At 45.8% G+C, this 26,764-nt stretch overlaps 2 protein-coding genes across 6 annotated transcripts in view; both read left to right on the top strand.

The window, feature by feature from the left end:
• Positions 1-547: 547 nt before the first annotated feature.
• Positions 548-10,851, top strand: PAQR7 (progestin and adipoQ receptor family member 7). Of its 5 annotated transcripts, none has more exons than XM_033422525.2 (3): positions 549-1,013; positions 4,739-4,841; positions 8,753-10,851. In XM_033422525.2, exon 3 carries the CDS (start codon positions 8,774-8,776, stop codon positions 9,824-9,826), a length of 1,053 nt encoding a protein of 350 aa, XP_033278416.1. In that variant the 5' UTR covers positions 549-1,013; positions 4,739-4,841; positions 8,753-8,773; the 3' UTR covers positions 9,827-10,851. The 5 variants fall into 5 exon arrangements, with proteins under 5 accessions (XP_049568953.1, XP_049568951.1, XP_049568971.1 ...); XM_004266664.4 differs by having other exon boundaries at positions 549-909; XM_049712996.1 differs by having other exon boundaries at positions 548-1,013; positions 4,739-10,851.
• A 1,134-nt stretch (positions 10,852-11,985) lies between these two features.
• AUNIP (aurora kinase A and ninein interacting protein) overlaps positions 11,986-26,764 on the top strand; it is a 36,903-nt gene continuing 22,124 nt past the window's right edge. Inside the window, exon 1 of the mRNA XM_033422529.2 lies at positions 11,986-12,177. Within this exon, the coding sequence (XP_033278420.1) occupies positions 12,097-12,177 (81 nt within the window). The 5' untranslated portion in view covers positions 11,986-12,096. The remainder of the gene's footprint in view (positions 12,178-26,764) is intronic.

Raw genomic sequence — 26,764 nt, forward strand, 5'->3', positions numbered from 1 at the left:
ATCCATCAGGCTGATGCTTCCAAGAAGGGTTGGGGTGTCTCCCCACTCTGCCTGGTCCAGGTCTTTGTACACCTGAGGAGCTGACACGCCCTGTCATTGTTGGTCCAATATTTACTGAGGGCCTACTATGTGCAGGGATTCCTCGCCCTTCAGGTACTTCCACTCCTGCAGGGAGATGTTACACTAGGAGTAGAAAGGTGTTTCAACAGAAGTCCTAACTCTGTGCCTTAGGCTGGGCATATCAGGCGAAGCTGCCCAAAGAAAGGGCTTTCGGTGGGAACTTAAATAAGTTAGGGGAGCAGAGGTGGGGTGGAGCTCCCCAGGCAGAGAGATGAAGATGGGGAAGGTCAGGTGTGTCCCGACCAGAAGCATCCTGGAGAGGTGGGCTGTGTGGGTTTAAGTGGCTTCAGGGTTGGGCCGCACGCTCTCGCTGGGAAACTCGGGTGCTCCTGCTACAACTTGCCCCCTCCCTCTCAGGTCAGCCAGTTCCAGACTGGGAAGCTTGTGGCCCAAGGCAGCCGGAAGTGGAAACTGCTCAGCTGGAGCGCTTGCTGAGCAACGACGTCTGCTCTCTGGGCCTCCGAGTTCCCATCAGCACGAAAACCACAGGAACTCCCAAGACTGTCGTCACCGGTGTGGGTGACCACTCTCGCCTCCACGTGCAACGCGTGTACGCCATTGGGTAGAGGCTGCTGGCGCCCGGCCAGGCGGGCGCGATGGGCGGGCGGCGGCCTAGTCCTGGGCCCGGAGCCCCAAGCAAAGGCCCACTGCCGCCCGCCGCCGCCCCGCCCTCCCCCGGCTCGGGGCGGAGCCTCCGCCTGGCCGCCCCTTTATCTGCCCGCTTGTAGCCGGGATGCAGAGGGCCGCCGAGGGCCGCCGGGTCGCAGTCGGGCCTCCTTTTGCAACTCGGTACCGGGCTGGGGGAAAAGTGGGAGGGGCGGGCGGCGGGCAGAGGGGGCTCTCCCCGCGGGGCGGAGCGCGGGGAGCTGTGTGCAGCCGAAATTCGGGGCTAGGTGAGGTGGGGGCACGTGGGGAGGGAGTGGGAGGCTGACAGCGGGGATCAGCTAGAGTGGGGGCACCACTGAGGAGGGACTGGAGCAGGAAGGAGGAGCGGAGCTGGAGGCCGACAGTCTCAGGGAGGAGTGGGAGGAGACTGGAGGAGAGGGGCCATCAGAGCCGGAGGGAAGCGCATCTGTGAGGGAGTGAGCAGAGGCGAGAGCTGGCCTGGGAGGGCCGTGGTGTCTTGGAAGAGAATAGGCACGGAGCATGCTCCTTCCACTGAAGGAGGAATCTAGTGAGATTCTGGGGGCAAAAAGGGGCGTGAGTACCTGGAACTGGGTGATGTGATGGGCTCCCAGTTGGGAAACCGGAAACAGTGGTAAGAGCGCTGCTGGGGCTCAGAGGGGCTCTTGCTCCAAAGCAGCTTAGGTCCCGTGGGAGGAGGAAGCCTCCTTTGGTGTCGGGAGAGCATGAGGTTTCCTCCCACTCAGTGAGGGAAGCACTTGCCTCAAGACTATAGGCTTTGAGGACCTCTAGAGGTTTCCCTGGGGCATGCCACCGGCCCTCCCCTCCCCCTCCACTCCGCCCCAAGCCTGGTGGGAGTGAGAGGTCAGGTCAGGCCAAGGCTGGGGAGTTTAAGAGTTAGATGTATTCTCAGGGCCTGGCTGGCTGCTCCTAGGTGGATGTCCCATTAGAGACGGACTCAGCCTCCCATCATGTGGTTTGTGCCACCGCTGAGCCTCTTAGTGAGAGGCTGCTTTTCCCCAGCCTCAGTTTCCCTGCCAAGAGGTCAGTGGTGAAACTGGTCAGTGGTAAAACCCAGGTCCCTTTTCTGTCCCCCTGGGCTGGAAACTAGCTAGTTCACCCAACCTCTCTGGGCCTGCTTTCCTCCACCAGGTGCTTCCTTTTCCTCAGAACAGTTCTGAGTCTGAGAGCCTAGGAATTCTTTTAAGAGTGATTTATTTCATGCTGATCACACTTTCCAGTACAAATGGAAGCCCAAAGTGCAGTTACAAAAACAAAAGCGTTTTCTGTTCAGTTTTGGAAGACATGGAGGAAACTTTTCTTTAAACACGTTGGGTAGAACTGGGGAATTGGTTTGCATTGAGGGAGGTGACCCAGTTGCTGAGATATCAAGAAGCCAGCCAGGGATGAAAACTTTGCTTGTACAATCTGTGGCCACCCACTGGGTGCCTGGGAGTTGACCACAGCAGTTGAAGGGCAAGAGCACTGGTTTTGGAGTAAGATGTGCTCTGCCATCCTGCCTCACTCTGGGGCTGTGACAACAGCTTAGCCACAGGTTCAAAGAGTTGCTGAGAGGGAGAGGTGAAATGTGTGTAAAAGTTCTTTGTAAACAGCAAGCTACTGTAAATTATTAATGTTAGTGCCTAGTCTTATTTTTTTTTTTTTTTAATTTTTGCGGTACACGGGCCTCTCACTGTTGTGGCCGCTCCCGTTGCGGAGCACAGGCTCCGGACGCGCAGGCTCAGCGGCCATGGCTCACGGGCCTAGCCGCTCCGCGGCATGTGGGATCTTCCCGGACCGGGGCACGAACCCGCGTCCCCTGCATCGGCAGGTGGACTCTCAACCACTGCGCCACCAGGGAAGCCCAGTGCCTAGTCTTATTAATAATATTTCAGGCTCTGCCATATTGTGTCATCCTTGTCAGGACCCCTCAAGAGGGTTTACCTCTGACAGCCCCATTGTTAACACTGGTCTGGCTTTTTTGTTATTTTTATCTAATGAGGTTAAACTTCGCCTTTCATGGCAAGATAAAGTTGTCTTTAAGGGAGTTCCTGAAACATCAGGGCCCAGAGAAGCAACAATGAATATTTTGCATGCCAGGAAGGAGGCAAAAGAGGAAGTAGAATTATAATCAAATGATACTTAAAAGAGTTAGGTGCTTTTTAGTTAGGCTGTTAAGCTCCAAATGGGCAGGGTATTAATACCCTTAGGGGTTACCCTTAGCTGTTAATTAGCTGGACTATTAGTTCTATGAGGGCGGTGTTTTAACTGCTTTGTTCACTGCAGAAGCTTCAGCTCTTGACACACAGTAAGCCTAAAACAAATATTGCTGGAATGTCTCAGGCACTGAAGGGCCCTTTGAAGTCATTGGTGAATTTACTCTGTCCTTTGACATTTGGAGAAACAGGGCCAAGCACGGAAGGGACTTGTCCAGGGTCACACTGGGATTGAGTGGCTGAGTCAGGACTAGAATCCAACAAAGATAGTGGAGCCCATGCTGTGCCAGAGCCAACACCTAGCTAGCATCTGTGACTTTGTTTTGCTTGAGGTAGCTATTATTATCCTCCGATTTCAAATGAAGAAACAGGCCCAGAGAGGTAAAGGGACTTTAGCAAAGTCACACAGCTGGTAAGTTCCAGACCTGAAATCCCATCCTCACATAAAAATGGGGGACCTGGGTTCTCTTGAAATATCTGCCCGAGGTGAGAGGTAGGTGCCCTCCCTGGGGGGAGCAGCTCTCTCCAGTTCTCCATGGTTACCACCTGGGTGGCTTCTCTCTGGGCTGGATTTTCCTGGGCCCAAGGGCATTTCATTTGTGTGGGTGAGCCCTGTCAGGGCAGGGAGCCTGTCTGCCTCATTCACCATGTGCCCCTGCCTTGTGCCTGGCATATAGTAAACACTGAGTAAAATCTGTGGGATGGGTATAACCCAGGGCTCTCCCACTCCAAAGCCTATTCATTACCCCATCCCCACAACTTGGTCTGCTGTTTTGCCCCCAGAGGTATCAGGGGGAGACCAGGAGGAACTAGGGGTGGCAAGCCTGGGTTGAGGAAGGAGGTGAGGAGGTTGACCTTGAGTTTAGATAAGGGGAATGTGAATTGGGAGGGCTGGGGAGTTAGGAGAGGAGAGGAGGAAGGTGCTGCTCAGATTGACAGAATTCCCACCTGGGCCCTGGAGATCCCAGTTCTGAAGTTCAGCCAACCCAGGAGCCTCCCAAACCTGCAAGACATGCCCCAACCAGGCCACAGGCCTTTTGCATTACCTGCTAGCACAGTCTACCCCCTCTACCCTCCTGCTCTGGGATGGGGCTCCTGGGGCTGCTGAGCTTGAGGCCCTTTTCTCTGGGGATTTCACTTCCCAGCCACTTCTCTTGGGTCAGTGGGCAAGTGCAAATCTTCAGAGCCCTGTGAATCCAGAGAGGTTACTCTGAATGGTCTTTGCTGAGAACACTTTAATTATTAAACTCCAACCAAATTCCCTTGGTCCCTAAATGCATCCTCAGAGAAGGGTAAAGATTTAAAGAGACGGTTAACTTTCTAAGGCCTCCAAACCCAGTGGAACCAGCTATCAAGGGCTAAAAGAGGACCGAGTTTTTTAAGAGAACCCCAAGTAAATTTTTCAAGCTGGGAATATTTTAAATACTAATACTCAGACTGGGGATATTTCAAATACTACTACTCTTAATAATAATAATTACTACTACTATTAGTAATTAATACTAATAATAGGAATCATTTATTGAATCCCTAAACAGTGCTAAAACTGTTCTCATAAATTTAATCTTTGTAGCAATCTATGAGGTAGATAATATAATTCTTATGTGGGAGCTGAGGATCAGAGAAGGTGAGACACTTGTCTTAGGTCACACAGCTAGTATATTATGGAATCAGGAGTCAAACCTGGTTTGTCCAAATCTGAAGTCCATCTCCTTCACGAGCCTTTATAGTGTCTCTTTTCTCCTTGGTTCCTAACTTCCTTTCATTGTGATTCCCAGTGAGTAGAGGACAGAAGCCAGTCAAGTTTGCCTCACATCCATGAACCAGGCCCTGGACACCTGGTCTCAGCCTAGCTTTGCCCGCCTTGCTGTGTGATCTTGGGTAAGTCACAACATTTCAGCTAGCCCTCGGTTTCCCCAAATGTTTCATGCCAAGGTTAACCACGAGCTTCCTTCTGCAGCTGAGGCCTGGCTAGGGATGCAGAGTTTAGCCTGGATTTGACCAACGTGAGAGTGGTGATCGGGGGAGGGGAGAGGGTGGAGGTTGTCTTTAGCCCCACCCTCTGGTGACATCACACAAGACCCCTATAGTCCCTGGAAGCCCCACCCCTATAGACCCTTACCTGTGGAAGTGCCACCCAGTGCTTGGCATCTGGCGAATTTGCCCTGTTCCACAGCAGAAGTCATCAGCCCCTGGGTTCAAGAGAAATCCTTAGGTAACCAGTGCAATTAGGGAGACTTGGAGGGGGGCCATGGAGGTGTACTGGATTGGGGTGGGATGCCTGGAACAGCCAGGTTCTGGCAGCCTGGTGGGCAGACTACTCAAAGGATGCCCTGAGGGTGCCCTCTGAATACTCACCCTCATCCTTCTGGCTCTTGCTAGACTCCTGCCCCTGCTTCTTTCCCCTGGATCCAGTGCCCCTTTCCATGGAGTCAGGAGATGGGAACTAACTCTGAAAATAGAGCTATTCAAATGGAATGGGGCCACTGGTCTAAAGGTCTAAAGGAAATAGGGCAACTTGACCTCTGTCATCCCAGTATGCAGCCTCTGGGTTCTGTGCTTAGGGCCCACTGTGTCTGGGGGAGGGGAAGGGCTGCGAGTGAGCTATCGCCCACCTGAGGAGGTAGCTGTGAGCCAGGGCTTCATTGGTGCAGAGAGAGTGGGTAGCTGGCAACTGGGTGAGTCTGAGGTCCCTGGATGCAAGTCAGTTGCTAGAAGCCTAAGGAAATAATTTATGGGAAAGGACCTGGTTGCCTGCTTCAGACCAGTGTTTTCCAAAGTAGTTCTTTGGGATGCAGTTAGGTGTGACAAGAAGCAGGGCAGCAGGAGTGGCTGAGAGTATCTGTGCTTTGCAGTTGGGGAGCTGGGTCCGGATCCTGGCTCCATCTCTCTCTCTCCCTCTCTCTGTATGGCCTTGGCTAAGGAGCTCCCAACCTCTCTGAATTTCACTCAACAACAAAATGGGCATAGTAATACCTACCTTACAGGCTAGTTATGAGAATTAATTGCAACAAGGCTATGAAGAGTGAGCATATAGTAAACACTTACTACATTTCAGCTAGCTTTATAATATAATCATTGCTGGGAAAGGAATCCTTGGTCACGTAAGCTTGGCAAATGTAGGTTCAACAAAGTGAAGCAGGCTTCTTTGGTGCAAACCTTCTCCGAGCCTTTAATATGCTGTTATTACTTGGGAAGTTCTAAGAGTGGGATGTGGAGCATCGGACTGGACTTAACAGATCACAGGGACTCAGGAACTAAGGCACCATCGAATGTCATCATTCCCTGGTCTTTGCCCTCATGGTGGAATGGAAACATGGCTGGATTGGGCAACTCTGGGGAAGGGCTTGCTGTCTCTGGGCTCTTGTTTTCTCAATGTAAAACAAAAGAGCTGCGAGATGCTTTCAGAGGCCTTTTCTGGTCCCCTGAAGTTCTGAGTTGGGAAGACAAAGTGGTAGACAAGGGTAAAGGCCAGACTGTTGAGGCTAAAGCCCTGTCTCTTGGGGAGGAGAAGAAATCCAGTGCTGGCTCCTCAACCAGGGGAGTTCTTATGCTCTGGACAGAAGTGACCCCACTAATTAGTTCATCAGCAAGGTCTTCTTCCTAAACCTGCCAGGCTGTCTGGGAATAGAAAGTAGTGGTGTAATGACATTTAATTCTTTCCTCCCTACCAGATGAGGAAAGGCCAGAGACCAGAGCTGACTCCAGAATGTAATGCAGGAGGAGCTCAGGGATGCAAATCAGGCTCGGGGTGTGGAGGTGTGTGGGCTGGGGGCTTGTCTTGATGTTGCCTTTGCATAGCAAGCACATTGCATTTACTTGGACCATGTGCAAATTATTGGGTGGCTTTGGGGGTGATCACGGTGCTGCTGGTGGCGGGGAAGTTGAGTGCAGATCTTCTTGCCTCTTAGAATGACTGGTGCAAAGGAAGTTGCAATAAATATCTGATGAATGATGGACAGAGTACATCTGGCTGCTGAGTCAAATAAGCTTCTTGGGGGAGAATATGAGGGAGGGGAGTTGTCTGTCTAGCTAGTTGTCTGGCTAGTTTTTCAACAGATATTTGATTTAATGAATGAAACAGTGGATAATGATAAGCCTGAATTAAGCAATTGGTACCAGGCAAAAGCAGTATATAATTATGAAATGATTAATAGTACTTGCCACCTTGTTTTGCAAAGGGCAGTTTAAGGAAGTGGTTAAGATTGCAAACTGAGTTTATATCATGCCTCTGCCACTTCCTAGGCAGGGTACTTAACTTCTCTGTGCCTCAGTTTCCTTATATGAAAAATGGGCATAATGATAATACCTATCTGATAGGGTGCTATGATGCTTAAATGAGTCAAATATGCATAAAGTGCTTAAGACACGGACACATAGCACATGCTGTGTAAGCATTTGCTATGCTTTGTTTTCCTCTCTGTTACCTCTACCATATCATGAAGTTCCTGAAGGCAGGGATCAAATTCTTTTCCACTCTCCTGCCCACCACCACCTTTGGGACCCGGCACAGGACATGAAGCAGAGAAGGGGCTCAGTAAGTGTTTGCTAAATGAATGAATGTGTTTTAAATGCTAAATTGTATAACCCATTATAGATCTCCCACAGGGAGAAGTAAGGGGGCATTAAGGAAGTCCCCCGGAGGTGACAGCTTGTACTGGTTTTAAAGGATTTCAGTAGAGGGAAAGGAAGTTGGCACAGGGTCTGACATTTGGGTTAGGTGGGAAATGAGGGTGGGAGCAGGTCATGGGGTCTTGAATGCCAGGTGAGGGGTTAGATTGGATTTATTTGCAATTAGCAATGGTGGAAGGACTGGAGGGGGGAACTTTTGAGTGAGGGTGTGGCTGAGGGAAAGGGCTGTTTTTATAGGATCAGTTGTTACTAGGGTCTTTTGGGAAAAAAGTGGCTTTTCGAGTTGGGCCTTGAAGGCTATGAAGTATTATCAGGATGCTATTATGTTGTTTTTTCATTCAACAAACATTGAGCACCAGCTACCTGCTAAGCACCAGGGGTTCACAAAATAATAAGACAAACTGCCTACCCTGGAGGAGCTCACATTAACAATTTAATGCCCGTGAGAAGTATTATAATGGTCAAAGGATTGTAGGCACTCAAGTTAGAGGGATCATCATCGGAGGACCTCCAGGGAAAGTGTCACAGAAGAAATGGGTTTTGAGGGATGAATAAGAGTTTGCCAGATGGGCAAGATGAGGTAAATGGCTCAGATGGAGGGAACAGCTTGTGCAGAGCTATAGACATGTGAAACAGCAGGCCCACGGTTTTGATGAGGCTGTCGCTGGATGTGAAATGCACTGTGGTTGAGTAATAAGGCTAGGAAAGGTAGTAGGGACCAGATCATGTAGGGTGATGGAGGGTCAATGGCAGACCCTGGCCACTCCGAAGGAGTTAAAGGTAGAGGCAGCAGGTCTGTTAGCAAGGTCATTGTCAGGTAAACGCTGATGGCAACATGAACACAGGAGAAAACAATGAGGGTTGCTGTATAGAGCCTGGACTGGAAAGAGGTAGGATGACATAGTGAGCCTCTTTAACGCATGCCTCAAACATTTACTGAACACCTACTATGTGCCAGGCACTGTTCTAGGCACTCGAGATACAATAGGGAGAAGAACAATCATGAGTCAGAGCTGAGCTCTCCCTTAGGACAACTCCCCTCCTCTTAAACTCAGTGTAGGGATAAGGGGGTGGGGAAGAGCACAGCCCCCCAGCTGCTGCTCATGGGGCAGGAGGGTGAGGACACCAGCCCCCTAACCTTGCTCGGGCCTCTCTCCCAGCTCCTCGCCACGCCCACAGCCATGGCCACAATGGTGGCCCAGAAGCTCAGCCACCTCCTGCCCAGTTTGCGGCAGGTCCACCAGATGCCTCGGCCGTCTGTGCAGCCAGAGCCTGTGTTCACGGTGGACCGAGCCGAGGTGCCGCCCATCTTCTGGAAGCCATACATCTATGTGGGCTACCGGCCGCTGCATAGGACCTGGCGCTTCTACTTCCGCACACTGTTCCAGCAGCACAACGAGGCGGTGAACGTCTGGACCCACCTGCTGGCGGCCCTGGTGCTGCTGCTGCGGCTGGCCATCTTTGTGGGGACCGTGGACTTCCGGGGAGACCTGCACGCCCTGCCCCTCTTCATCATTGTTCTTGCCTCCGTCACCTACCTCTCCCTCAGTGCCTTGGCTCACCTCCTGCAGGCCAAGTCCGAGTTCTGGCATTACAGCTTCTTCTTCCTGGACTACGTGGGTGTGGCTGTGTACCAGTTTGGCAGTGCCCTGGCACACTTCTACTATGCCATTGAGCCCGCCTGGCATGCCCAGGTGCAGACCTTTTACCTGCCCATGGCTGCCTTTCTCGCCTGGCTTTCCTGCGCTGGCTCCTGCTACAACAAGTACATCCAGAAGCCCGGCCTGCTGGGCCGCACTTGCCAGGAGGTGCCTTCGGCACTGGCCTACGCACTGGACATCAGCCCCGTGGTGCACCGCATCCTCGTGTCCCCCAACCCTGCCACGGACGACCCGGCTCTTCTCTACCACAAATGCCAGGTGGTCTTCTTTCTGCTGGCGGCCACTTTCTTCTCTGCCTTCGTGCCTGAACGCTGGTTCCCTGGCAGCTGCCATGTCTTTGGGCAGGGCCACCAGCTCTTCCATGTCTTCTTGGTACTGTGCACGCTGGCTCAGCTGGAGGCCGTGGCGCTGGACTACGAGGCCCGGCGGCCCATCTATGAGCCTCTGCACACCCGCTGGCCCCACAACTTCTCCGGTCTCTTCTTGCTTACTGTAGGCAGCAGCATCCTTACTGCATTCCTTCTGAGCCAGCTGGTACGGCGCAAACTCAGTCTCGATCGGAAGACCCAGTGAAGGGGGGTGGCAGCTTTTAGGGAGGGAGGTATAGTGGGGGCCCAAGGGTCTGGGCTTGGCTCCAGATGGGAACAAGGCCTGATAAAATTGCTTGTGTCTGGCCCGCAGTGACTTCTCTGTGCACGCCTCAGCTGCCAAGGGGGGCACTGGCCAGTCCTTGGATTTGAGGATTGGCTGGAGCTGCTGGGGTCCACTTCAGGGCCTGCCTCAGCTCCCTGCCCTGGGAGAGGGAAAGAGAAAGATGTGGGGCACCCTGGTTTGCCTCCTCCCATTGCCTCTCACTTAGGGGTGAGGATGGAGGATCAGCTGGGGCCAAGACCCTGGCCTGGGCCTTCCAGATTATCTCTGAGGGGTTGAAGTTGGGATTTAGGTCAGAGTCAAATCTGAGCTGAGAGATAGAGGAAGCGTCAGCAACTGCCCTCTACCCAGATTTCACTGGTGGATAGGGAAAGGGCAGGCCCAAAATGTGTGCAGGATCTTACCATTCTTGAACCCCAGCCTGAAGTTTTGGTGCTGCAGAGAGCCCCCAAAGATAGAAGATTGTGCCAGGTAGAAATGGATCCCATCCAGTGCCCCATACCTCTTCAGCCACTATCCCAGACAGTGAGCCCTGACCCTCCTAGCTCTGGCCTCTACGTCCCACACATCCTGTTCCCAGTGTCTTTCCTGGTTCCCTTGTTCATGATTCAGTGTTTATCCATTCAGTGTTTCTTGGGCCTCTGCTCAGAGGCAGGCCACTGACTGGGCTCCGTGGATCAATGCAGGATGGTAAAGGCTTTAATATCGGAATGAACTGTCAGGGGAAGCACAGAGGAGGGAATAATTAGTGTTGCCTGGGATCCTCAGGGTCTTGGGTTGGGGAGGGTGAATAGGAGTTTACAGATGGAGAAGAGGAAGGGCATTCCAGGTAGAGGGAAAAACCTGTCCAAAGGCCAAGAGGTATAGAAGAAGGAGTTCACTGCGGCTGGAATTAGGAGTGGTCTGGACTCTGATGTCCTGGATGCAATAAAGTGACTGTGATAAGAGCTGCCTCTTTGCTTTTTGTCTCCTATCCTAGAGAGGGAGCCCTGGTGCCCCTTGAATCTGTTCACTGTGTTGGAGGAGGTTTTCATGGGGAGGCTGGGGGTAGGCATAGGGAGGAGGGGGCAGATCCTGTCTTATCTTTGCATGGGGGTGGGGTTGGGGTCTTATTCACTATATATGTGAACTTTTTTTTTTGGTAGGAAAGGTGGGGCAGTTTTATTACTAAATAAGTTTTAGAAGTTAAAAGAATGTGTTTTAAAATACATGATTTGACAGAGATTTCACTTTTTGGTTTTTCAATCAAGGAAGATCTTATATGTTAACTTTTATGATATTGTTATATGTTAATGTTTACAGTGTTGCCTTTTCCACAGTACATAAGCAATGTATGGTAATATATGTACAGTGAAGGAAAATTAGGAAGTACAGGTAAGAAAAGCAAAAAAAACCCTGAATGAATAAGAAATGTCACTCCACTGCTAAAATATCCTGTTATACATATAGTACATCTATGGAGATTGTGGTTATGGTTGCCAGCATTTCTGCATCTCTGAGGGGCTCTCAGAATTTACAAAGTACTTTCACAACCTTATTTGATCCTCTTTAAAATCCAAGGCCACACAGTAAGCGAGAAAAGCAATACTGAAAGCTAATTCTTGACTGCAAATTTTTAGTTTTATTCTACTTAATGTTTTCTAAATCTTCTCCCATGAGGTTTCATAGTTATACTTAGCTTTTTGTTTCTTGTTTTGAATTACAAAAGTAATCCATTTAAGGTAGCACTGAGGACCCCAGCTTTGCAGTTGGCGGATCAGCGCCTCCTCTCCTCTTCCTTTTGAGATGTTCCTGAGGATTCAGCGATAAGACAAAGAAAACCCTGAGCCCTGATAGTTATCAGTAAGAAAGTGCAACTAACTCAGCAAAAAGAAAATGTGCATTCCTTGTGCAGTGTCGCGAACGCGTTCACACAGCACAGTTCTGGAATACAACTTCTGAATGAGAAAACCAGCAAGAACGTGGCCTTGGTAACATTAAGGGGTCAGGCTGGCAGGGTTTAGGGAAGGGGCGGGGCTTGGGCCGGGGCGGAGCTGACGCTGGGGGCGGTGCCTGAGCGGGGGCGGCCGCGGCGTAGCTCCGCTCCCAGCGTTGGCGCGAGATTCGAACGTCGGCGGAGTCAGTTACGGCGGTTCCCTGAGGCGGCCGGACCCTCACTCCGTTATCCCGTAGTCTTAGTCTCCTGAGCGGCCATGAGGCGCAGAGGCCCGAAGGAGGAGGAGGCCTGCGGCGTGTGGCTGGACGCGGCGGCGCTGAAGAAGCGGAAAACGCAGGTAGGGCGTTGAGGCGAGAGAGGGTGTTGGGGGAGGGGTTAGAGGCCCGGAGGTGTGAGAAGTGAGGAGTTTGGGAGGACCTGGATGTGATGTGGAGATAGACTCGGGGACCGAGAGCGAATAGCTTTGGCTATTCATGGGAGAGAGGGGCTGGAGTCTGAAGAAGGTTGAAAAATGGGGTTTGGGAAGGGTGGAGAGAAAATGGGGGCGGAAGGCAGGCAGGCTGGCGGGGGGTGGGGTGGGGTGTGTGTGGAGAGACCGGGGCAGCGAGGTTTCGAGGTGAGGGAAGAGGGTGGAGAGAAAATTTGCTCCGAGGAGCGTAATGCAGCAGACCCCTTAACTCGGAGTCCCTTCAAGACGGTAGCACAGGCTGAAATACGGAGGGGTGGGTGCATGTGCAAACTTCGGAAGTTCTCGCCCCGAGGTCCGTTTCTTCCCTACTTGTCAGGTTGCCGGCCATCTACCTGCCCAGAGCATGTAACTTTAGGGGAAAAAGAAGAAGAGACGGGGAGGGGAGCTGGCCTAATATTTATTAAGCATCCGCTGGGTGCCACATACTGTATTAAGTATTTAATATGTGGAAACTGAGGTGAGGTAGTGAACCCGGGTTCACCCAACTAGGAGAACTGGAAAGCCCACCCAGGTTTGGCACATGCGCAAGATTCTCTGTTAGTCATTACAAAGAAACAAAAGTATGGGATAATAATAGTTAATGTTTATTGAGCATTTTAAGCTGGACACTGTGCTGGAATTTGTTGAGTTATCTTATTTGGTGGAATTCTATGTAGTAGTAATATAGTGAGACCCATTTTACACATGAAAAACAGGCTCAAAGCAGACAGTAACGGCAGAGTTCTTGCTCTTAAGTTGCTTACAGTCTTGTGGGGAAGAAAAGATGTACAGATAATAGCAATATGTAATTTATTGATTACTTTCTATGTGTCAGGCACTTTGCTGGGATGTTACATGCCTTATCAGTGGCAGGTACTCAAAATTCAATGAAGTAGGTACTGTCATTATCTCTGTTTTATATTTTTCATATATATTTGGTCTTTGTCTTTGGTTCTTGGCTCACAGCTCCTAAAACCCTTGGAATTTCCTGTGTTATGAGTGATAATAGTGTCTTTTATATTTAATGAGGTGACTTTTGGAAAGCCCTTAGGTAACCTAAGGATGGGCTGGTTGCCAGGAAAGCCATCCACGTGATTAGAGGGTTGGAACTTTCACTCCCTCCATTCCCCTACCTCTAAGGAGAGAAGGGCTGGAGATTGAATTCAGTTGCCAATGGCCATTGCCTAAATCAATCATGTCTATGTAATAAAGCCTCCATTAAAAACCCAAATGGACAGGGTTCAGAGAGTTTCCAGGTTGGTGAACATGTGGAGGTGCAGGGAGAGTGGCGCGCCTGGAGAGGGCATGGAAGCCCCGTACCCCTTCCCACATACCTTGCCCTATGCGTCTCTTCTATCTGGCTGTTCCTGAGTTATATCCTTTTATAATAAACCGGTGATCTAGCAAGTAAAATGTTCCTGTGAGCCACTCTAGCAGTTGAACCTAAGGAGGGGGTTGTGGGGACCTCTGATCTATAGCCAGCTGGTCAGAAGTATAGTTAATAACCTGGATTTGGGATTGGCATCCTGAGTAGGAGGGGGTTGTTGGAACCCCGAATCTATAGCCAATTGGTCAGAAGCACAGATAATAGATAGATAGATAAATAAATAAATATATGGATGTATTTCCCCCACAAATGAGATTATATCAGACAGTTTGTTCTGCTACTCACCTTTCACTAAATATATGATGGAGCACTTTCCATGTGAGACATACGGGTTTTAGTATGGGTTTTTAAAAAGACCATTTTGGGACGTCCCAGGTGGTCCAGTGGCTAAGGCTCAGCGCTCCCAATGCAGAGGGCCTGGAGGTAAAAAGATTTAGGGCTTCCCTGGTGGCGCAGTGGTTGAGAGTCCACCTGCCAATGCAGGGGACACGGGTTCGTGCCCCGGTCCGGGAGGATCCCACATGCCGTGGAGTGGCTGGGCCCGTGAGCCATGGCTGCTGGGCCTGCGCGTCCGGAGCCTGTGCTCTGCAACGGGAGAGGCCACAACAGTGAGAGGCCCGCGTACCGCAAAAAAAAAAAAAGATTTAGCATTTGATTTGTATATTTGCTGTCTCTTAAGTGTATTATATTTAAAATGTCATTATAACTTAGAAAATAATTTCTGTTTCTTCTTTATCTATGATGCAGTTTAGTTCCCTACCCTTGAGATATGTAGCAGAGAAGGAGAAGTGGACATAACTAAGAGGGAGATGGAAATGCAAAGATATCAGAAATCTTGGCCGAGTCATCAGTGGTTTCTCCGCCAGCCTTGGAGGAGCACTGAATGCCACTCTGACATTCTGCAACTTTATTAACTTTCAGTCCATCAGCAAATGCTATGGACTGTGCCTTCAAATGTATTTAGAATGTCATCCTTTCCTACTGTTTCTACTGCTGCCACCTGAGCCAGAGTGACCCTTTGCTCACTGTTAAGTTTAAAACCATCTAGTGGTTTCTTACCTTCTAGTAAAAACCAAAATCTTTTTAATACCCATAAGACACCATCTGGTCTTGTGTGCCCTCTTATGCCATTTAGACCTCATCTACTCTTCGCTCTGCCTCTGCTCCAACCATACTGGCCTTGCTGTCTTTCAAGGCAACTACATCTGTGCTTGGGACTTTTATATACTTGTGCCTGAAGTGCAAAGGGATTAGAGAGCCACATTTCTCTGCTCCTTCATTTGTTCAAATGTGAACTTAACTGAGTTTTTTCTTAACCATCCTTTCCCTTATCCTCTACTCTCCATACTTCTAACTACCTTAATCTTGCTTTGTTTTTCTCCATAGCACTTTTCACCATCAGACATATTATATGCTGCATATTTACTTTTTCATTTATTGTCTTTCTTCCCCTACTAGAATGAAAGTTCCATTAGGCAGTCCTTCAGAAACTTTCTGGCATGTAATAGGTGCTCAGTAAATATTTATTGAATGAGCAAATGAGTGAATGGGTTAATCTATCTGGTGGGCTTGGCTTTCAGAAATGCAAATGGAATGGAGCAGTGGGTGGCAGCTGGAAGGACTTTGAAGGGAATGCTAGTGAAAGCTTGAAGAGCTTTTAAAGAACTGTTTCTAGAAGTCTGATGACCTTTGAGGAGGCTGTGGGTGAGGGTTTAAAGGAAAGTGAGAAAAATCTTGGAAACTGGTTACGTGTTGACAAAGTTTAGCAACACTGTTGGCTGTAGTAAAGTGGAAGGTAGAAAATGTACCTAATGAACTGGATGATGTAGCCAAGGAGATTTCCAGGCAGAGTGTTAAATGTGCTAGCTGGGTTTTTTTTGGCTGGTTATAGCAGAAAGCTAGAGGAGAGAGAGAAGCTGAAGGAAGGTCTGTTAAAAAGAAGCATAGCCTAGCTGGTTTTTGAAAATTCCCAGCCTCTCCAGGCAGCACACAGTGGCATTTAATTATTTAGTTAGTTACTTATATTAAACTAAAAAAAAATTGTAGTTGCTGTACAATATTATATAAGTTAAAGGTGTACAATATAGTGATTCACAGGTTTTAAAGGTTATACTTCATTTATAGTTATAAAATACTGGCTATATTCCCTTTGTTGTAGCTTATTTTATTTTGTTTATTTATTTTTTAATAGATCTTTATTGGAGTATAATTGCTTCACAATACTGTGTTTGTTTCTGTTGTACACCAAAGTGAATCAGCCATATGCATACATATGTCATCCATATCCCCTCCCTCTTGAGCCTCCCTCCCATCCTCCCTACCCCACCCATCTAGGTCATCGCAAAGCACAGAGTTGATCTCCCTGTGCTATGCTGCTATTCCCACTAGCTAACTATTTTACATTCAGTAGTGTATATATGTCAATGCTACTCTCACTTTGCCCCAGCTTCCCCCTCCCACCCCATGTCCTCAGGTCCATTCTCTGTGTCTACATCTTTATTCCTGCTCTGCAACTAGGTTCATCAGTACCATTTTTTTCTTTTTTTTTTAGATTCCATATATATGTGTAAGAATACGGTATTTTTCTCTTTCTGACTTACTTCACTCTGTATGACAGACTCTAGGTCCATCCACCTCACTACAAATAACTCAATTTTGTTTCTTTTTATGGCTGAGTAATATTTCATTATATATATGTGCCACATCTTCTTTATCCATTCATCTGTCGATGGACACTTAGGTTGGTGCCATGTCCTGGCTGTTGTAAGTAGTGCTGCAGTGAACATTGTGGTACATGTCTCTCTCTTTAAAATTTATTTATTTTTGGCTGCTTTGGGTCTTTGTTGCTGTGCGTGAGCTTTCTCTAGTTGCAGTGAGCGGGGGCTACTCTTTATTGCGGTGTGTGGGCTTCTCATTGCGGTGGCTTCTCTTTGTTGTGGAGCACGAGCTTTAGGCGTGTAGGCTTCAGTAGCTGTGGCATGTGGGCTCAGTAGTTGTGGCTCACGGGCTCAAGAGCACAGGCTCAGTAGTTGTGGCACACTGATTTAGTTGCTCCGTGACATGTGGGATCTTCCTGGACTGGGGCACAAACCTGCATCCCCTGCATCGACAGGCAGACTCTCAACCACTGCGCCACCAGGGAAGCCCTGTTTCTAGATTTTTGATAATAGCCATCATGACTGGCGTGAGGTGATACCTCATTGTAGTTTTGATATGCATTTCTCTAATAATTAGTGATGTTGAGCATCTTTTCATGTGCCTCTTGGCCATCTGTATGTCTTCCTTGGTGAAATGTCTATTTAGGTCTTCTGCCCATTTTTTAATTGGATTGTTTTGTTTTTTTGATATTGAGCTCCATGAGCTATTTGTATATTTTGGAAATTAATCCTTTGTCCATTGTTTCATTTGCAAATATTTTCTCCCATTCTGAGAGTTGTCTTTTTGTCTTGTTTATGGTTTCCTTTGCTGTGCAAAAGCTTTTAAGTTTGATTAAGTCCCATTTGTTTATTTTGGATTTTATTTCCGTTACTCTAGAAGGTGGGTCAAAAAAGATCTTGCTGTGGTTTATGTCAAAGAGTGTTTTTCCTGTGTTTTCTTCTAAGAGTTTTAGAGTGTCTCATCTTACATTTAGGTCTTTAATCCATTCGGAGTTTATTTTTGTGTATGGTGTTAGATGGTGTTCTAATATCATTCTTTTACATGTAGCTGTCCAGTTTTCCCAGCACCACTTATTGAAGAGGCTGTCCTTTCTCCATTGTATGTTCTTGCCTCCTTTGTCGTAAATTAGGTGACCATATGTGCGTGGGTTTATCTCTGGGCATTCTATCCTGTACCATTGATCTATATTTCTGTTTTTGTGCCAGTACCATACTGTCTTGATTACTGTAACTTTGTGGTATAGTTTGAAGTCAGGGAGCCTGATTCCTCCAACCATGTTTTTCTTTCTCAAGATTGCTTTGGATATTTGGGGTCTTTTATGTTTCCATACGAATTGTAAAATTTTTTGTTCTAATTCTGTGAAGAATGCCATTGGTAGTTTGATAGGGATTGCATTGAATCTGTAGATTGCTTTGGGTAGCATAGTCATTTTCACAATATTGATTCTTCCAATCCAAGAACATGGTATATTTCTCCATCTGTTTACGTCATCTTTGATTTCTTTCATCAGTGTTTTATAGTTTTCTGAGTACAGGTCTTTTGCCTCCTGAGGCAGGTTTATTCCTAGGTATTTTATTCTTTTTGTTGTGATGGTAAATGGGATTGTTTCCTTAATTTCTCTTTCTGATTTTTCATTGTTGGTGTATAGGAATGCTGGTGATTTCTGTGCATTAATTTTGTATCCCGCAGCCTTACCAAATGCATTGATTAGTTCTAGTAGTTTTCTGGTGGCATATTTAGGATTTTCTGTGTATACAGTGATGCAAACAGTGACAGTTTTACTTCTTCTTTTCCAATTTGTATTCCTTTCATTTCTTTTTCTTCTCTGATTTCTGTGGCTAGGACTTCCAAAACTATGTTGAATAAGAGTGGCGAGAGTGGACATCCTTGTCTTGTTCCTGATCTTAGTGGAGATGCTTTCAGTTTGTCACCATTGAGTATGATGCTAGCTGTGGGTTTGTCGTATATGGCCTTTATTATGTTGACGTAGGTTCCCTCTGTGCCCATTTTCTGGAGAGTTGTTATCATAAATGGGTGTTGAATTTTGTCAAAAGCTTTTTCTGCATCTATTGAGAGGATCATACGGTTTTTATTCAATTTGTTAATGTGGTGTATCACATTGATTGATTTGTGTATATTGAAGAATCCTTGCACACCTGGGATAAATCCCACTTGATCATGGTGTATGATCCTTTTAATGTGTTGTTCGATTTCTTTTGCTAGTATTTTGTTCAGGATTTTTGCATATGTGTTCATCAGTGATATTGGTCATTAATTTTATTTTTTTGTGATATCTTTTTCTGGTTTTGTTATCAGGGTGATGGTGGCTTCGTAGAATGATTTTGGGAGTGTTTCTACCTCTGCAATTTTTTGGAAGAGTTTGAGAAGGACTGGTGTTTGCTCTTTGAATGTTTGGTAGAATTCTCCTGTGAAGCCATCTAGTCCTGGACTTCCGTTTGTTGGAAGATTTTTAATTACGGTTTCAGTTTCATTACTTGTGATAGGTCTGTTTATATTTTCTAATTCTTCCTGGTTCAGTCTTGGAAAATTGTACCTCTCCAAGAATTTGTCTGTTTCTTCGTGGTTGTCCATTTTATTGGCATATAGTTGTTTGTAGTAGTCTCTTATAATCCTTTGTATTTCTACAGTGTCAGTTGTGATTTCTCCTTTTTCATTTCTAATTTTATTGATTTGAGTCCTCTCCCTTTTTTTCTTGATGAGTCTGGGTAAGGGTTTATCATTTTTGTTTATCTTCTCAAGGAACCAGCTTTTAGTTTTATTGGTCTTTGCTATTGTTTTCTTTGTTTCTATTTCATTTATTTCTGCTCTGATTTTTATGATTTCTTTCCTTCTACTGACTTTGGGTTTTCTTTGTTCTTCTTTCTCTCTTTTTTTTTTTTTTTTGTGGTACATGGGCCTCTCACTGCTGTGGCCTCTCCTGTTGCGGAGCACAGGCTCTGGACGTGTAGGCTCAGTGGCCATGGCTCACGGGCCCAGCTGCTCTGCGGCATGTGGGATCCTCCTGGACCAGGGCACGAACCCGCGTCCCCTGCATCAGCAGGTGGACTCTCAACCACTGCGCCACCAGGGAAGCCCTCTCTAGTTGTTTTAAGTGTTGGGTTAGATAGTTTATTTGAGATTTTTCTTGTTTCTTTTCTTTTTCTTTTTTAAGGATTTTTTTTTAAACATCTTTATTGGGGTATAATTGCTTTACAATGGTGTGTTAGTTTCTGCTTTATAACAAAGTGATCAGTTATACATATACATATGTTCCCATATCTCTTCCCTCTTGCGTCTCCCTCCCTCCCACCCTTCCTATCCCACCCCTCCAGGCTGTCACAAAGCACCAAGCCGAAATCCCTGTGCCGTGCGGCTGCTTCCCACTAGCTATCTACCTTACGTTTGTTAGTGTGTATATGTCCATGACTCTCTCTCGCCCTGTCACAGCTCACCCTTCCCCCTCCCCATATCCTCAAGTCTGTTCTCCAGTAGGTCTGTGTCTTTATTCCTGTCTTACCCCTAGGTTCTTCATGACATTTTTTTTCCTTAAATTCCATATATATGTGTTAGCATACGGTATTTGTCTTTTTCTTTCTGACTTACTTCACTCTGTATGACAGACTCTAGGTCTATCCACCTCATTACAAATAGCTCAATTTCGTTTCTTTTTATAGCTGAGTAATATTCCATTGTATATATGTGCCACATCTTCTTTATCCATTCATCCGATGATGGGCACTTAGGTTGTTTCCATCTCCGGGCTATTGTAAATAGAGCTGCAGTGAACATTTTGGTACATGACTGTTTTTGAATTTTGGTTTTCTCAGGGTATATGCCCAGTAGTGGGATTGCTGGGTCATATGGTAGTTCTATTTTTAGTTTGTTAAGGAACCTCCATACTGTTCTCCATAGTGGCTGAACCAATTCACATTCCCACCAGCAGTGCAAGAGTGTTCCCTTTTCTCCACACCCTCTCCAGCATTTATTGTTTCTAGATTTTTTGATGATGGCCATTCTGACTGGTGTGAGATGATATTTCATTGTAGTTTTGATTTGCATTTCTCTAATGATTAATGATGTTGAGCATTCTTTCATGTGTTTGTTGGCAGTCTGTATATCTTCTTTGGAGAAATGTCTATTTAGATCTTCTGCCCATTTTTGGATTGGGTTGTTTGTTTTTTTGTTATTGAGCTGCATGAGCTGCTTGTAAATTTTGGAGATTAATCCTTTGTCAGTTGCTTCATTTGCAAATATTTTCTCCCATTCTGAGGGTTGTCTTTTGGTCTTGTTTATGGTTTCCTTTGCTGTGCGAAAGCTTTGAAGTTTCATTAGGTCCCATTTGTTTATTTTTGTTTTTATTTCCATTACTCTAGGAGGTGGGTCAGAAAGGATCTTGCTGTGATTTATGTCATAGAGTGTTCTGCCTATGTTTTCCTCTAAGAGTTTGATAGTTTCTGGCCTTACCTTTAGGTCTTTAATCCATTTTGAGCTTATTTTTGTGTATGGTGTTAGGGACTGATCTAATCTCATACTTTTACATGTATCTGTCCAGTTTTCCCAGCACCACTTATTGAAGAGGCTGTCCTTTCTCCACTGTACTTTCCTGCCACCTTTATCAAAGATAAGGTGTCCATATGTGCATGGGTTTATCTCTGGGCTTTCTATCCTGTTCCATTGATCTGTCTTTCTGTTTTTGTGCCAGTACCATACTGTCTTGATTACTGTAGCTTTGTAGTATAGTCTGAAGTCAGGGAGCCTGATTCCTCCAGCTCCTTTTTTCGTTCTCAAGATTGCTTTGGCTATTCGGGGTCTTTTGTGTTTCCATACAAATTGCGAGATTTTTTGTTCTAGTTCTGTGAAAAATGCCAGTGGTAGTTTGATAGGGATTGCATTGAATCTATAGATTGCTTTGGGTAGTAGAGTCATTTTCACAATGTTGATTCTTCCAATCCAAGAACATGGTATATCTCTCCATCTATTTGTATCATCTTTAATTTCTTTCATCAGTGTCTTATAATTTTCTGCATACAGGTCTAAACCTACCTTAGGTAGGTTTATTCCTAGATATTTTATTCTTTTTGTTGCAGTGGTAAATGGGAGTGTTTTCTTGATTTCAATTTCAGATTTTTCATCATTAGTATATAGTATATAGTATATATAGTATATAGTATATAGGAATGCCAGAGATTTCTGTGCATTAATTTTGTATCCTGCTACTTTACCAAATTCATTGATTAGCTCTAGTAGTTTTCTGGTAGCATCTTTAGGATTCTCTATGTATAGTATCATGTCATCTGCAAACAGTAACAGCTTTACTTCTTTTCTGATTTGGATTCCTTTTATTTCCTTTTCTTCTCTGATTGCTGTGGCTAAAACTTGCAAAACTATGTTGAATAAGAGTGGTGAGAGTGGGCAACCTTGTCTTGTTCCTGATCTTAGTGGAAATGCTTTCAGTTTTTCACCATTGAGGATGATGTTGGCTGTGGGCTTGTCATATATGGCCTTTATTATGTTGAGGAAAGTTCCCTCTATGCCTACTTTCTGCAGGGTTTTTATCATAAATGGGTGTTGAATTTTGTCAAAAGCTTTCTCTGCATCTATTGGATGATCATATGGTTTTTCTCCTTCAATTTGTTAATATGGTTTATCACATTGATAGATTTGCGTATATTGAAGAATCCTTGCATTCCTGGAATAAACCCCACTTGATCATGGTGTATGATCCTTTTAATGTGCTGTTGGATTCTGTTTGCTAGTATTTTGTTGAGGATTTTTGCATCTGTGTTCATCAGTGATATTGGCCTGTAGTTTTCTTTCTTTGTGACATCCTTGTCTGGTTTTGGTATCAAGGTGATGGTGGCCTCGTAGAAGGAATTTGGGAGTGTTCCTCCCTCTGCTATATTTTGGAAGAGTTTGAGAAGGATAGGTGTTAGCTCTTCTCTAAATGTTTGATAGAATTTGCCTGTGAAGCCATCTGGTCCTGGGCTTTTGTTTGTTGGAAGATTTTTAATCACAGTTTCAATTTCAGTGCTTGTGATTGGTCTGTTCATATTTTCTATTTCTTCCTGATTCAGTCTTGGCAGGTTGTGCATTTCTAAGAATTTGTCCATTTCTTCCAGATTGTCCATTTTATTGGCATAGAGTTGCTTGTAGTAATCTCTCGATCTTTTTTATTTCTGCAGTGTCAGTTGTTACTTCTCCTTTTTCATTTCTAATTCTATTGATTTGAGTCTTCTCCCTTTTTTTCTTGATGAGTCTGGCTAAAGGTTTATCTATTTTGTTTATCTTCTCAAAGAACCAGCTTTTTGTTTTATTGATCTTTGCTATTGTTTCCTTCATTTCTTTTTCATTTATTTCTGATCTGATCTTTATGATTTCTTTCCTTCTGCTAGCTTTGGGGTTTTTTTGTTCTTCTTTCCCTAATTGCTTGAGGTGCAAGGTTAGGTTGTTTATTCGAGATGTTTCCTGCTTCTTAAGGTGGGCTTGTATTGCTATAAACTTCCCCCTTAGAACTGCTTTTGCTGCATCCCATAGGTTTTGGGTCGTTGTGTCTCCATTGTCATTTGTTTCTAGGTATTTTTTTATTTCCTCTTTGATTTCTTCAGTGATCACTTCATTATTAAGTAGTGTATTGTTTAGCCTCCATGTGTTTGTATTTTTTACAGATCTTTTCCTGTAATTGATACCTAGTCTCATGGCGTGTGGTCGGAAAAGATACTTTATACAATTTCAATTTTCTTAAATTTACCAAGGCTTGATTTGTGACCCAAGATATGATCTATCCTGGAGAATGTTCCATGAGCACTTGAGAAAAATGTGTATTCTGTTGTTTTTGGATGGAGTGTCCTATAAATATCAATTAAGTCCATCTTGTTTAATGTATCATTTAAAGCTTGTGTTTCCTTATTTATTTTCATTTTGGATGATCTGTCCATGGGTGAAAGTGGGTGTTAAAGTCCCCTACTATGAATGTGTTACTGTCGATTTCCCCTTTTATGGCTGTTAGTATTTGCCTTATGTATTGAGGTGCTCCTATGTTGGGTGCATAAATATTTACAATTGTTATATCTTCTTCTTGGATCAATCCCTTGATCATTATGTAGTGTCCTTCTTTGTCTCTTTAATAGTCCTTATTTTAAAGTCTATTTTGTCTGATATGAGAATTGCTACTCCAGCTTTCTTTTGGTTTCCATTTGCATGGAATATCTTTTTCCATCCCCTTACTTTCAGTCTGTATGTGTCTCTAGGTCTGAAGTGGGTCTCTTGTAGACAGCATATATAAGGGTCTTGTTTTTATATCCATTCAGCCAATCTGTGTCTTTTGGTTGGAGCATTTAGTCCATTTACATTTAAGGTAATTATCAATATGTATGTTCCTATTCCCATTTTCTAAATTGTTTTGGGTTCGTTATTATAGGTCTTTTCCTTCTCTTGTGTTTCTTGTCTAGAGAAGTTCCTTTAGCATTTGTTGTAAAGCTGGTTTGGTGGTGCTGAACTCTCTCAGCTTTTGCTTGTCTGTAAAGGTTTTAATTTCTCCATCAAATCTGAATGAGATCCTTGCTGGGTAGAGTAATCTTGGTTGCAGGTTTTTCTCCTTCATCACTTTCAATATGTCCTGCCACTCCCTTCTGGCTTGTAGGGTTTCTGCTGAGAGATCAGCTGTTAACCTTATGGGGATTCCCTTGTGTGTTATTTGTTGTTTTTTCCTTGCTGCTTTTAATATGCTTTCTTTGTATTTAATTTTTGACAGTTTGATTAATATGTGTCTTGGCGTATTTCTCCTTGGATTTATCCTGTATGGGACTCTCTGTGCTTCCTGGACTTGATTAACTATTTCCTTTCCCATATTAGGGAAGTTTTCAACTATAATCTCTTCAAATATTTTCTCAGTCCGTTTCTTTTTCTCTTCTTCTTCTGGAACCCCTATAATTCGAATGTTGGTGCATTTAATGTTGTCCCAGAGGTCTCTGAGACTGTCCTCAGTTCTTTTCATTCTTTTTTCTTTATTCTGCTCTGCAGTAGTTATTTCCACTATTTTGTCTTCCAGGTCACCTATCCGTTCTTCTGCCTCAGTTATTCTGCTCTTGATCCCATCTAGAGTACTTTTAATTTCATTTATTGTGTTGTTCATCGTTGCTTGTTTCACCTTTATTTCTTCTAGGTCCTTGTTAACTGTTTCTTGCATTTTGTCCATTCTATTTCCAAGATTTTGGATCATCCTTACTATCATTAGTCTGAATTCTTTTTCAGGTAGACTGCCTATATCCTCTTCATTTGTTAGATCTGGTGCATTTTTATCTTGCTCCTTTATCTGCTGTGTGTTTTTCTGTCTTCTCATTTTGCTTATCTTACTGTGTTTGGGGTCTCCTTTTTGCAGGCTGCAGGTTCGTAGTTCCTGCTGTTTTTGATGTCTGTCTCCAGTGGCTAAGGTTGGTTCAGTGGGTTGTGTAGGCTTCCTGGTGGAGGGGACTAGTGCCTGTGTTGTGGTGGATGAGGCTGGATCTTGTCTCTCTAGTGGGCAGGTTCACGTCTGGTGGTGTGTTTTGGGGTGTCTGTGGCCTTATTATGATTTTAGGCAGCCTCTCTGCTAATGGGTGGGGTTGTGTTCCTGTTTTGGTAGTTGTTTGGCATAGGTTGTCCAGCACTGTAGCTTGCTGGTCGTTGAGTGAAGCTGGGTGCTGGTGTTAAGATGGAGGTCTCTGGGAGATTTTCGCCGTTTGATATTATGTGGAGCTGGGAGGTCTCTTGTTGACCAGTGTCCTGAAGTTGGCTCTCCCACCTCAGAGGCAGAGCCCTGACTCCTGGCTGGAGCACCAAGAGCCTTTCATCCACATGGCTCAGAATAAAAGGGAGAAAAAGTAGAGAGAATTAATAGAAGTATGAAGAAAGAAAGAAAGAAAGAAAGGAGGGAAGGAAGGAAGGAAGAAAGAAAGAAGCAAAGAAGGAAAGAAGGCAAGAAGGAAAGAAAGGAGGGAGGGAGGGAGGGAGGGAGGAAGGAAGGAAGGAGGGAAGGAAAGAAAAAAGACAGAAAGAAAGAAGATACAGTAAAATAAAATAAAGTATAATAAAGTTATTGAATTAAAAAATAATTATTTAGAAAAAAAAAGGGACGGATAGAACCTTAGGACAAATGGTGGAAGCAAAGCTATACAGACAAAATCTTACACAGAAGCATACACATACACCCTCACAAAAAGAGGTAAAGGGGAAAAAAATCATAAATCTTGCTCTCAGAGACCACCTCCTCAATTTGGGATGATTTGTTGTCTAAAGGAGGGAAGGAAGGAAGGAAGAAAGGAAAGAAAGAAAGAAAGAAAGAAGGTAAAGTATAATAAAGTTATTAAAATTAATTATTAAGAAAAAAATTTTAAAAAAAACCGTGGACAGATAGAACCCTAGGACACATGGTGGAAGCAAAACTATACAGACAAGATCTCACACAGAAGCATACACATACACATTCACAAAAAGAGGAAAAGGGGAAAAAATCAGATCTTGCTCTCGAAGCCCACCTCCTCAATTTGGGATGATTCGTTGTCTATTCATGTATTCCACAGATGCAGGGTACATCAAGTTGATTGTGGAGCTTTAATCCGCTGTTTCTGAGGCTGCTGGGAGAGATTTCCCTTTCTCTTCTTTGTTCTCACAGCTCACAGGGGCTCAGCTTTGGATTTGGCCCTGCCTCTGCGTGTAGGTCGCTGGAGGGCGTCTGTTTTTTGCTCAGACAGGACAGGGTTAAAGGAGCCGCTGATTCGGGGGCTCTGGCGCACTCAGGCCGGGGGGAGGGAGGGGCACTGCGTGCGGGGTGGGCCTGCGGCGGCAGAGGCCGGCGTGACGTTGCACCAGCCTGAGGCCCGCCGTGTGTTCTCCCGGGGAAGTTGTCCCTGGATCCCGGGACCCTGGCAGTGGCGGGCTGCACAGGCTCCGCGGAAGAGGGGTGTGGATGCTCGCACACAGGCCCCTTGGTGGCGGCAGCAGCAGCCTTAGCGTCTCCCGCCCGTCCCTGGGGTCCGTGCTTTTAGCCGCGGCTCGCGCCCGTCTCTGGAGTTCCTTTAAGCAGCGCTCTTAAACCCCTCTCCTCGCGCACCAGGAAACAAAGAGGGAAGAAAAAGTCTCTTGCCTCTTTGGCAGGTGCAGACTTTTTCCCGGACTCCCTCCCGGCTAGCCGTGGTGCACTAATCCCTTCAGGCTATGTTCAAGCTGCCAACCCCAGTCCTCTCCCTGCGCTCCGACGGAAACCGAGCCTCAGCTCGCAGCCCCGCCCGCCCCGGCGGGTGAGCAGACAAGCCTCTCGGGCTGGTGAGTGCTGGTCGGCACCGATCCTCTGTGCGGGAATCTCCCCGTTTTGCCCTACGCACCCCTGTTGCAGTGCACTCCTCCGTGGCTCCGAAGCTCCCCCCTCCACCTCCCGCAGTCTCCGCCCGCGAAGGG

The sequence above is a fragment of the Orcinus orca genome, chromosome 1 (assembly GCF_937001465.1).
Source record: "Orcinus orca chromosome 1, mOrcOrc1.1, whole genome shotgun sequence".
Lineage (NCBI taxonomy): Eukaryota > Metazoa > Chordata > Mammalia > Artiodactyla > Delphinidae > Orcinus > Orcinus orca.